The sequence below is a fragment of the Castor canadensis genome, chromosome 13 (genome assembly GCF_047511655.1).
Source record: "Castor canadensis chromosome 13, mCasCan1.hap1v2, whole genome shotgun sequence".
Taxonomy (NCBI): Eukaryota; Metazoa; Chordata; class Mammalia; order Rodentia; family Castoridae; genus Castor; species Castor canadensis.
Window position 1 is genome coordinate 65,636,207 of NC_133398.1, and position 13,227 is coordinate 65,649,433.

Sequence of the window (13,227 nt, forward strand, 5' to 3'; positions counted from 1 at the left end):
TTTTATGAAGTATATTCTAACAAGAAAAAGGGTTAAAGAAGACGTTTATTAGAACTATGAATCAGAGGATCTTTTTAAAAAATAGGTATTATGTTTATATAGTTCAATACATTCATATTATAGTCACACAGCTCAGTATTTTTAAAAGGTACACAATAGTCTTTTTCTAAAATCTGTCTCCCACTCAGTTCTTATCTCCAGTTTCCTATTCTTCTAGAATAGCAAATATTCTAATACCACCAACTTTCTTTTAAAAACAAACAGCATGATTATTATATATACCTTGTTTTTTCATTCAACAATATATTTGGAGTCTTTTTCAGAAAAGAACATCTTCACCGTTTGCACAGCTTCATATTATTTAAATACATTTTCTTATATTTACATAATGGAAATAATATGTAGGCATGCTTGGATCAGAAAGCTTAACTTTCTTCCAAACATATTTGTACTTCCCAGAAATTTATAAAGGCTTTAGAAATAAAGGCACTTCTCTCTTTTCTTCAACTTCTATGATTTTCATCAGTATCTTTTTGAGAAACATCAACATTACATCATTCAATCAAGTAATTCTAGACCATATATAACATACAAATTTAAAGTAAAATTATACTTGGAATACCCAATTTATTAGTTTTATTATAATAACTTAAGTATAGTAATGTGCCATCTATAAAACTTAGAATTTCTGATAAGGGTTAATGAAGCATTTCTAGAGCTAAAGTTCTATTCTTTTTCTTTTTCTTTTTTTTTTTTGTATAGACTGAAGACATACCATTGAAATGGAAATCAGATGGTCATATTTTAATGTTTTTTGTGGTTTCTTTTTTTTTTATTGTTTTATTATTCATATGTGCATACAAGGCTTGGGTCATTTCTCCCCCCTGCCCCCACTCCCTCCCTTACCACCCACTCTGCCCCCTCCCTCTCCCCCCTACCCCCTCAATACTCAACAGAAAACAGTTTTCCTGTTGGATATGTGAGTAACCAACTACCTTGTCTATTGTCATCACAAAATGCCAAATTTAACCAAAGATCTGTACCTCATGATGGGTGCTTGCAAATCCAGTATTTTCCTCATCTCTAAATTTAATGCTGGCACACACTGTTCTTCCTTAAAATGAGGCGTCCCCTTCATCTGTGGACTTCCTCTAAAAGAAACAGAACAGGGTTAAAGAGAAAGATACTGAATTTGTCCTACTCTATGACTAATATACACCCAATTAAACATCACCAAACTTATAATACAGTGAGCAACCTTCAGATTCTCAAATGAAAAACACTTAAATTTCATCACAGCAGCCACATCTGCTTATCAAATGCATATAAGTAAGTATGACCAATGGGAATCGTGTGGGCAGGTTGAGAAAGAGTAGTAGAGACTGCAAAAAGAAAACATTTAAAGTTACTTCTCAAGAAAACCAACACACGTTTTGTTTAAAATGACTGAGGGGGCCTTTCTGAGTTGGGAAACTATGGAAGAAATGTATCGTTCTTTTATTGTGTGGTCCAAACTGTTACTTCATCTTACCTTACTCCATACTTCATCCTTGATTTCTCTGCTTTGTTTATGTATGGAAATGAAACTCAGATTAAGGGATGTAATTGGATTTTTCACAAATTACTTGGTAATAAATAAGAAAACAGCCAAAAAAAAAAAATCTGAATTCAATGGTGCTGAATGGCTGCAGTAGAATGGCTAGGTCAATGTCAACATAATTGAACCATCACATAACCCACCCCCTCCCCCTTAAAGGACTATAAAGCTATTTTGGATTCTGTAACTCTACATGGCACAGAAGTAGGTTACTAGTCACTAGACTACTATTTATCAATGCCTATGTAGGGACATAATAGCTATGTGTCTCTTACTGCTAGCTATCAATCTTAGCAACAATTAGTCTACCATCATCATTTCTCCCTTTCTAATTACCTATAATCCTGGAATTCAATTTGTCATTGTATCTGCACACACATTAAAGTTGTATGCAGAGTTGAATAAGTTTAATAGCTTTTGAACTTCCTGGATTTTGTGAAAATTATTTTGATGCTCAGAAACCTTTCTTGCTTACTTTCAAATTCTGGACTATTTTTCATATTTAACTGTGGTGGTGGCTTACTGTCCTCCTGTCTTGCTGTTGCAATGAATAGCTGCTATTGCAAGGAATACTTTATTCTTTCTATGTCTGAGTGGCTAAACTGGCTGATATTTAAGCACACGCTTCATGTTCAACTAGTATGTTTAATACGACAGTCTAAAAAGAACAAAACCAATTAATTTACAGGAGTCACATTTAAATTATTAGTCACATACTCTGTGGTGAATTTCCTGAAATGTTCTCCAAGTATAACTGGTTTTAAAAAGCTAATTTCTACTTTTCAAAGTGTATATACATAGAACTTAAAATGCTATGAAGAAGGAAAAAAAAAAAGACCCACAGAAGTAACTGACTTTTAGTGGAAAACTAAGACATTATTTGCCAAATGCAATAGATTCTGAAAATAATAAGCAAACTCCTAGTGAAAGCTCTGAGTTAAAATGGTGAAAACTGGAAAAAAATCCATTAAGTATTTGATGATATCAATAGGTTGATATGGGTAATAATAGTGTGATTTTATTTCTTTAAAATGTCTGTTACAGGTAAAACTAAAGCATTGGTATTGAAATGATACAGTATATGGAATTTATTTTAAAACTTTAAGGTATGTATAGAGGTAAGGGTGATGTTGATAACTTTTGAACCCATGATGACTACATGGGCCTTCATTGTAGTGTTCTCTCTCATGTATGTATGACAAATTCTATAACATGCTCAAGCCAATATTATTTCCCTTAGCATTTTATAAGCTTTGCTGCAATTTTTTTTTTTTTTCCCAATTGTGGTGCTGGGGATCTAGCACAGGGGCTTGTGCCTGCTAGGCAAGTGCTCTATCACTGAGCTACATCATCAGTCCTCCAGTATCTTTTAGATTCTCACATGCAACTGTGAAGTCCAATGACAATCTTTTCAAAAAAACTTTTTACAGTGTTGGAGATTAAGCCTAGGGACTTACACATGCTAGACAAGTGCTTTACCACCGAGCTATACCCCTAGCTCTCAATGACATTCTTAGTCAAAGATTTTTATCTCCCCACCCCCAACCATCTCAAAGTCCTTAGGTTCTTCTTTTTATTTCTAGTAAGCTCTCAATTTTCAAAATTACATACCTTCCACAAGTCAGTTAACCTGAATTACTGTCTGCACTGAGCACTTGACCTGTTCAATTTCATGATGTCTTCAAGGCTCTTGATTTCCTGCTATCTTTTTCTGGAACTTTTATTAGGTTAGATATTTTAATTTTCTCTTGTCTCTTATTTTGTCTTTTGTTTTATTTCCAGGAAGAGTTCTTTAATGGTTTCAATGCTTTTGCAGAATCATTTCTTCTGTACTTTTCATTCCAAAAACTTTCTCCCTCCCTCCTTTTTTTCTTAAGGTATACTGCTTTGTTTCACCAGGTAAATATTTGTCTGGGTGGTCAGTTATCATTTCCTTGAAGTGGTTGTTTCCTGCGCTGTCTCTTCTCTTTAAAGTTCTCATTTTTTCTGTTATCTGTCTCTCTTTTATATTGGAAACTCTCTGAAGATGGTTAACATCTTTTAGTATGACAAGTTTTGCTGAATTCTCATCTTTAATTTACCATTTCACTCCTGCAGTATTCTGTGTCTGGAATCTCTCCAAAATACAGGAAATACAGGCACATATTTCCTGTGTCCTGTGAGGTGGAAACATAGGGATCCTTATTCCTTAACTATTTCAAGGAATTCCCCCTATGGCCCTGTCTCACTCTTACATTTTGTGGTACAAGTCCATCTCATTCCTGAGCCTTTTTGGATTTGCAGGCCTGTAACTAACAATCTCCCTGCCTTGGTCTGAGTGTTGTAGCACCAGAGCTGTAGTTGATGAGTGAAATTTTTTTTTCTACCACTAAAATGCCTACATAAAAACAGAAAATATCAGCCAGGCATGGTGGTGTACATCTTTATAGATGTCCCAAGCATTTGGAAGACAAACAACAGAAACTCCAGAAAACATTAAATCAATAATCTAATTTCACAGTTTATAGAACTAAAAAAAAAAAAAAGAGGGGCAAACTAAGCTCAAAAGCTAACAAAATAAAAATCAGAGTGGACATACACAAAACAGAGTAAAAAAACAGAGAAAGATCAATTTTAATAAACCAGAAAAAGAAGATTCTAATTTCTAAATTGAGAAATGAATGGGGGGGTTACTATCAAAACCACCCAAGGAAAGCCCTGAACCAGTTTCACTGGTGACTTCTACTAAACAAATAAATAATTAACATAAATTATCAAACTGTTATAAAAATAAAACTGAAAAAAAAAAATCTCAGGGTTAACAACTGATACAGAAAAAGCAATTGACAAATATCTAAAAGTCTGTCATGATAAAAAAAAAAAAAAGCCCAACAAACTCATAGTAGAAGAGAACTGCCTAAACATGATAAAGGTTATGTATGAAAAAATAAAACAGTTAACATGCACTGGTGAAAAACTGTAAGTTTCCCTCTATGATTAGGAACAAGACAAGGATGCTGTTCTTACCTATTCATTATCATACTAGAAATTCTGAGAGTGATCAGGCAAGAAAAAGAAATTAAAGGAATCTAATAGGAATGGAAGAAAACAGAACTATATCTATTCACAGATGCCGTGATAGTAAATCCACCAAAAAGTTATCAGAGTTGAACAAATTCTGGTTGCAAGTTACATGAACATCACAAATTTTGTGTACTTCTCTACACTAGCAATAAAGAATTAAAAATGAAATTCAGAGGAGAATTCAATTTACAATACCATCTAAAAGAATAAAATGCTTAGGAATAAATTTAGCCAAGGGTGTATAAGGCTTTGTATGCTGAAAGAAATCAGGGAAGACGTAATGAAATGCAAAGACATCCTATGTTCATGAATGAAAGACTTAATATTGTTAAGATGCTAATATTCTTCCCAAAAGAGAGCTACATACACATTCATTGCAAAATCTCAATGCCTCGCCCCCATGCAGAAATGGAAAAGCCATTCCTAAAATTGATGTAGCAATCAAAGGTACTCTGAATAGACAAAATAATCTTGAAAAACAAGTAGAGAACTCACACTTCCTGACTGTAAAACCACAGTAACCAAATGAAAGTGGTAGTAATACGAGGACTATAGAGCAATGGATTAGAATTGAGTCCAATAATAAATTTGTATGTGTATGGTTAACTGATTCTTGACAAAGGTGCCAAGAGTGTTCAATGAGGGAAAGCACATTCTCTGTAATTAATGGTACTAAGACAACTGTGTCTCTACTTGCAAAGGAATGATGTCAGACTCTAAATAATTTAATACATAAATATGTTCCATAAATAGTTCAATATGAATCAGTAACCTAAATATAAGAGCTAAAACTATTTTTAGAAATTATGTGGATAAATCATTCTGACCTTGGATTTGGCAATTACTTATTATATGAAAAACATAAGGAACAAAAGAAAATATAAATCTGACTTCACCAAAATTAAAAATTTTAATTCAAAACATACTAAGAAAGTGAAAGCACAAGCCCAGAGAAAGGGGATATACTTTTAACCCAGGCTTCTTATAAGGATCTGGTATCCAAAAGATATAATAAAGAACTCATACGACCCAGGAAAAAGATTAAATATTACAATTTAAAATGGAGAGGTATCTTCACTAGACACTTATCTAGAGAATATATGCCAATTACCAATAAGGAAATGAAATATGATCAGTGTCATTAGTCATTAGGAAAATTAAATAAAAATCATAATGAAATATCACTTCACATCCACCAGAAGGGCCATAATAATATTAACAAAAAAACATAGAAAATAACAAAAGCTAGCAAGGAAATTGGAACTCTCATGTAGAGCTTGTGGGAAATCAGTCCAGCAATTCCACTCCCAGGTATATATTCAAAAGGACTGAAAATAATTGTTCAAATAAAAATTGTACAAGAACATTCATAACAGTACTATTCCAAATATCAAAAAGATGGGAACAACCTCAATGTCCACCAACAGATTATCGGATAAAAGTAACTGGATAAAAACAACATGGTATATACATATAATACAGTATTGTTTAGCCATAAAGAAATACAATATTTATACATGATGAAACATTACACTAAATTAAAGAAAACACAAAAGGCTACATATCATATGATTCTATTCATATTATGTAATCTGAATAGGCAAATCCATAGAGAGACAATGGATTCATGGTTAGAGTTTGAGAACACAGAGATCAGGGTAGGTGTTCTCCTTAGTAGGACTGTGGTTTCTGTCTGGAGTAATGTAAAAGTTATAGAACTAGATAATGGTTGCACAAAATGCTGTAACTGTACTTAGTACCAGTGAACTGTATACTTCAAATGGGTGAATTTTATATGTTATAACAAAGAAGAACACTGGGTTTATTTAGAGTTATTAATTATTCATTTTATTTTTTATTCCAGTTATGTCCTTCAGAAACTAAACAGCTTTGACATTTTAGTTAACTTGGCTTTGTCACTAAAAATAAAGGTTGTCTGTAGAAACAGAAAATAAATTCAATAAGTGATATCTATCACATCCATAATGAACATTATGGTACAAATTCTACAAGAGCTTTGAGCTAAAATTTAGTTAAACTATAGGAGAGGAAGACGAATATCAAAACAAAAACCTAAACTTTCAAAAGAAAATTTGTTTCTAAGCTACACTTTGTATTTAAAGTGAACTACAACAAAAGGATTAAATGCAGATGCCCATAAAAAAATAAGTATCTCCATCAGAAGTGCTGTGTATACAGCCACTAATGAGTAAAATAGTTCAAAAATCTTCCTGTAGGTCTCAAAAGAACAGGATTAACCAGCTACTGCAAATTTTCAAATGTGTTATATAACAAGTTTTGTTAACTTGTATTAATGAACTAGAACCTAGTTAAATTCAAGTCAATATGGTAGCAGAGACAAATTTTGAGAAGAAAAAAAGTGAAGGAAAATGAACACAACGTTTTGACTACTATTTTGAAAAGAATTTGACTATAATTCAGAGATAAGGTTAGCTCATCCCAGTTAGATGAGCTAACTGGGAAAAAGAACAGAAAGAGCAGGAGGAAAGCAATAGTAGGAAATCACTAGCTACATATTTACATTTTAAAAATACTTACAACTTTTGTCTTGGTGAAAATTCATGGAAAAGAAAAGTCCTGTAAGACATCTATATCTATTACCATAGAAATGAGTCTTCTGACCTAAACCTGCCAAACTTCACTAAAGGCAGTAATTTAATAGAGAAATTTTCCTTGAGAGAATTTCCCCCAGCTTGCTAATTCTTTGTACCACCACCAACTAAAAACAAAGCATATCAGAGAAACAAGACACAAGAAAACTGAGGAATACAGACCAGGTACTTTCTTCCTCTTGACTCAGTTTTTTACCTTTGTGCATTTTGCTATTATAATCATGATCTTAATCTCTTAATTCCTTCCTTAAATTTCCTTTCCTTTCAAGCTTTCTTTGAACTTTTTAAGTTCTGTATTTACTAGACACTTTTTATTACGACTATTATTGTTTGTGAATTCTCTAGTTCAAAGTTAAAGCCGCCAACTATTTTTTTCAGAAGCTGTTTCTTGTGTGCAAATTCACAAAATGAAGGTCCTGACACAATCCATGTATCAAACTTTAGCAAAAATGCCTACAAACAAAAAGGTGGAAAAGCTTGTTAACTGGGCACTGACGTACTATAAAAAGAAATGAAATACATGTTTGTAAGCATAGCTTAATATACATAAGAGAATTTAATTCAGTTGTAAAAACCCCCTATATAAAATGATTGTTAACAAAACACAACAAAAAAACACACTAAATTTATAAATGCAAAATTTGTAGATTGGAGCTTAAAAATAAAGAGTTATGTTTTTAAGTTTGAAACCTTAGTAATTTGACTTTTAAAAATCAAAGTCCTGAACTAACATTTAGACTCTTGATCTGATGCAAATATAAAGTCCTCTTAATAAAAAGAGGAGAAACAGCTTCATGCATTAAAGGATAGGAAAAAGATCTCTTTGCAATATAATTCCTCAAGGATGTCGTAAAATTCTGTCCCCTAGAGATTAACTGAAGCTAACAAAGAAAACCAAACCAACAAAATCTTTATAACTACCTATTGAGCTCTCAGTTATTCCTAAATTCAGTATCAGCTAGTTTAATCAAGTGCTTTCCCGTGTTAACTAATGGTGAAACTTGTGAGAGAAGAGACAAAAATTTTAAAAGAAACGAACTCAAAAAGTACAGAAAGTAGTTTTAAAAGTGGCTTTCCCAAAATCCTTGCTAGTAAAGGCTAGTTTACTATTTTTATTTGGAATCAACTAGCTTCAGTTGATTCCAAATATTATCCACACTATTCTCCACATCTCTAAACTACTGTGTTTATTTGAGGTAGTATGATCAAGTTCAAGAAACATGTAAGCAGGAAAAAAATGAAACTAAGTCAGTTTGAGAATTTTGTTTTTACAAGTGCATTTTGTATAAATTAAAAGTTTTCCAGCTTTCTAGTCTAATGAATGACAACCTTTATGTCAGTAAAGGACAATGAAAAATGAAATGCCTCTAAGGTAGGTCGATTGCTAGTCAAATTTGTCACGGCCTTGAAAAAGTAATAATTTCCATGGAACTGACAAAAAAACAAAAGAAAAAAAAACCACTTCAAACCACAGTATTGAACGTATCATAAAAATTACAGAGAATTCTTTTTCTCTTTTATCATTTTTACATTTACTTACATGTGTATACATTGTTTGTGCCACCTCTCCCCCCCAACCCTCCCCATCTTCCAGGCAGAACCTGTTCCTCCCTCATCTTTACAGAGTTCTTAAACAAACAAACAAACAACAAGGAAAAAGAAGATAACGACTGCCATTAATGCATGTCATAGTCACTTTGGGGGGCTACATCAGGTAACTGTTACTACACAATTAAATCCAACAAGCATTATTTGAACAAATTCCTTTGTGCAGGAGATCTCATATACTGTAAGTGTGAGCTAAAGAGAATAACATGGTAGATAACCTGATGGATTGATTTGGGGGGGTGAGTTTAGGATCTTCAAGAATGCAGCTTAAGAGTGTTTTCCTTTGCTATCTATCTACCTAAGGCCTATCCTTCTTTCTTCCTAGCATATAAATGGAGCCTCCTTATCTACAAAACCCCCTGATAAGCAAGCACTTTCACCTGAAATACTATTATGACTTTTCATAACATGAAATTCATTCACTTGGCATTTGTCATTTTATACCACCATTAACTGTTTTGGGTTTTTTTGGTGGGGGGAGGGCGGTATTGGGAATAGCCCCTGAAATAAATGTTTAGTACTTATTCATTAGTGTTTATTCCTCTGCAACACCAGTTTATAGCTAGTATCTTACAAACATAGGCATATGATAAATGTTTACTATGATAAGGAAGATAAATCCCATTCCAGACTTTCTGGAACATGCTTGATCTAGGGAGTTCTGGCAGTCCTAGGTGAGCTTGAGGACTCCAACCACAACTCTTAAAAGGCTCAGAATGATTTCTTTCCCATACTTCACATCTCAACATTTGTAGATAATGTAACTGTTTCCTTTTTATGAGGAGGGAGATGTTGGGGGCTGAACCCAGGTCTAAACTGAGCTATACTCCTATAGTTGTTTCCTGGACTGCCCATAATAATGAAAGCATTTGTGGGTGAAATAAAAGGATATCTTGAACATGATTAAATATACTCCAATGGGAAAAGACTGAAAGTTGCTGAAGCTGACTGATGAGTATATAGGTAGTAATTTTATTATTCTACTAACAGTGTAACTGGTACCAAACCACTCATCCAGAAACAAACAGAACTGCACAAAACACATGAAACAACTATATTCAGACATCAGATATCAGGCAGCACAGAACTGTTATTATAAGTGAAGGGAAACAACTGAGGTAGGATCACAAGTTTGAGGCCAGCCTGGGCTACATAGTGAGAAACTGTTCCACCCTGCCCCCTTTCCCTCCCTGCCAAAAAAAAGGTTTTCTCGCAGAAGTCACTTTCCTGACTACCATGTACTGTGTGAGAACCCAAGCACTGTACAGTAGTATTGCTAAACTGAGGAAAAAAGGATTATAAGTTCAGGGAAGCAAAAGCAGCAATTTCTGGAGCAAACATAAAGGTAGGAGTTCCACAGAAAAAGAGATCTGGGAGTCTGTGTTCCACTGAGTCTGAATTCTAAGTTATTCATACATATGGTGATACCTCACAAAGCTAGACAAAGAATAACTACAAAAGTATTTGTCTGCCTAGCTTATATAAGGATGGAGGACCTCCAGTTTTGACTACCTCGACTGGAGAAACCTTGTTGAACATCCAGGACATTTAGTAGGTACCTTGGAAGGGTTGAGGTAAAGTACAGAGAGCATACAAACAGGACTTAAAAGGATCAAGAAGATCTCCAAGTAACTGCTATCCAAAACAAACTTCAACACCCTTTAAAGGAAAAACACAAAACTCTACATAAAAATCAGCCAATGAGTAATGTAATACCATGTCCAGCACCCAATCTTGTATTACTAGACATGAGCTATGACCCAGTAATTCTACTCCTAGATTTTTATCTACCAAAAAGATACAGGATGACTGGAGAGTGAAATGGGATTAGAATCTAAAACAGAAACGAGGTTCACATTTTCACTTTTTATATCTCTCACTGTTTGATTTCTCTTATAAAAAGATATTCATGGAGGGAGGATCCAAGATGGTGACTAGAGGGCAGAGGCAGACATCATGAACTCCATGGATCAAAAATTTTGCTGAGAGGCTGAAGCTACACTTGACAGAAAAAAACCACTAAGAGTAATCAAAGCTCAGACACCCTGAACCACCAGCCCATACAAAGCTTCTCCATGAATGTTACGCTGAGAAAACATGAGGTCTCCTGAACTGCCAGATGCTGGCTCCCATAGCCACCCCTGGGACAAACCAGCATAGCCCCCTGGGTAGACCGACCAGCGCCCTGAAAAAAAAAAAAAAAACCCTGAATAATGAACAAGGAACATGCCAAAGAGGGGTCGGAGTACTGTGAGCACACTGGAGAAGAGGAGAGGGGCAAGGAGCTTATCTCTGCATGAACTTTCAGTAAACAAAGACTGGAAAGGCAGACAGGCCAACAGTGGGTGGGTGATAAGCCGCTGCCTGAAATAAGCACATAGTGGTCCATAAACTCATCTCCTAAGCCAGTGAGCAACATCCAAATTCAAAAAACCAGTCAGCAAACCAGCATAACATGCTGACATCAGAGAGCTGGCTGATAGATCTCTGATCTCACCCCAGAGAGAGGGAGCAAGGCAAAAAAACGAGACACAACAAACCAATACAGTGAAAACCCAACTCCAAAGCAGGATGGCTAGTGGGCCACAGAGCTGATCTCTGGAACCTAAGGACAAGCCACACCTCACTGAGGGAGGAGATAACTAAGCAGCTGCCACTGAAAGACAGGAAAAAAAAACTGGTGAGTATCCCCAACCACCTGGTGAGACTAAGACAGAGGTTCTATTAAATACCAACACCAGGATTGCATGCTGAAAGAGACACACCAGAACTACTAAGACTGAAATTCTACTATTCCTGACCCTGGAATTTTTTTTTTTTTTCCTTTTATGTGTTTGTTTGTCTACCACCTCTCTCCCTCTGGTTCGTGCTTCCTTTTTTTTATTTCTTTTCTTTCTTTCTTTGTTTTGTTAGGATTACTATTCTAAGTTAGCTAATACTAAATTACCCACAGACCAGGGGCAGAAACAGCACTAAGTGGAGTGATGGGAAGATGAAAAAGGGATCGAAACCATTCTCCCCCCCCCAAAATAAATTAATACAGGATTCAGAGGGAAATGAAGAAAACAGATACCCAGTTCCAGACTCCAACAAAACAAAGATTAACTATGCAAAGGAACCCAACAAAACCCACAAGAAAATCCTGAAAGAAGAAATCCTGCAAGTAATCACTGAGAATTTCATGAAGCAACAAAAATAAAGAATGAGAACACACATAAACAAATAAATGAACTCATAGGAGCCCTAAATAAATACCAACATGAAACAGAGAACACCATAAATAGAGATATAAATGAATTAAGGATGAAAATTGACAGTATTAAAGAGGAAATAATCCATGATATGGAAAACCTCAGAAAAAAGAATGAAACAGAAATACAAAACACAATGGAAAGCCACTCCAGCACACTAGAACAAGCAGAAGACAGAATCTCAGAGCTTGAAGATGAAATGGAAATTAAAGGAAAAACTGAAGAGCTATTATTAGTCAAGCAACTCAACATCTGTGAAAGGAACATGCAAGAACTCACCAACTCCATGAAAAGACCAAACCTGAGAATCATGGGCATTGAAGGAGAAGAGGTGCAAGCAAAGGGATTCATAGTATGTTCAACAAAATAATAACAAAAAATGGTCCAAATCTAGAGAAAACTATGTCTGTTCAGGTACAGGAAGCCTCCAGGACACCAAAAAGATCAGAACAAAATAGAACTACCCCAGGACATATTATCATTAAAACAACAACCACAAAGAATAGAGAAAGAATACTGGAGACTGTAAGAGAGAAAAAAATAAATAACATACAAAGGTAAATCCATCAAAACCACAGCAGATTTCTCAATGGAAACCTTAAAAGCAAGAAGGGCATGGAGTGAGGTATTCTGGGCACTGAATAAAAATAACTTCAACCCTAAGATACTCTACCCATCAAAATTATCATTCAAAATACATGGAGCAATAAAAGTCTTCCATGATAAGCAGAAACTAAAACAATATATGCCCACCAAGCCAACACTACAAAAGATTCTTCAAGGAATTCTATACACAGACAATGAAAGCAAACAAAACCATGAAAGGAGAGGCAGTACCAAACCACAGGAGAAGAAAAGGCAAGAAAGTAGAGAGTAACACTGATTCAGCTGCACACAAACCCTTAAAAAAACAAAAACAAGTAAATGACAGGAATCACCACGTACCTATCAATACTAACAATAAATGTTAACGCACTTAACTTCCCCATCAAAGACAAGGTTTGGCAAACTGGATTAAAAAGAAAGATTCAACAATCTGTTGCCTATAGGAGACCCATCTCATTGACAGAAACAA

General features: G+C 34.7%; 1 protein-coding gene across 6 annotated transcripts in view; it reads right to left on the reverse strand.

The window, feature by feature from the left end:
• Positions 1-13,227, reverse strand: part of Ric1 (RIC1 homolog, RAB6A GEF complex partner 1) — a 112,478-nt gene that overhangs the window by 53,249 nt on the left and 46,002 nt on the right. For all 6 annotated transcript variants that reach the window (XM_020159603.2, XM_074051922.1, XM_020159602.2 and 3 more), the window contains one exon: positions 1,044-1,151. In XM_020159603.2, coding sequence (XP_020015192.2) covers positions 1,044-1,151 — 108 coding nt within the window. The remainder of the gene's footprint in view (positions 1-1,043; positions 1,152-13,227) is intronic.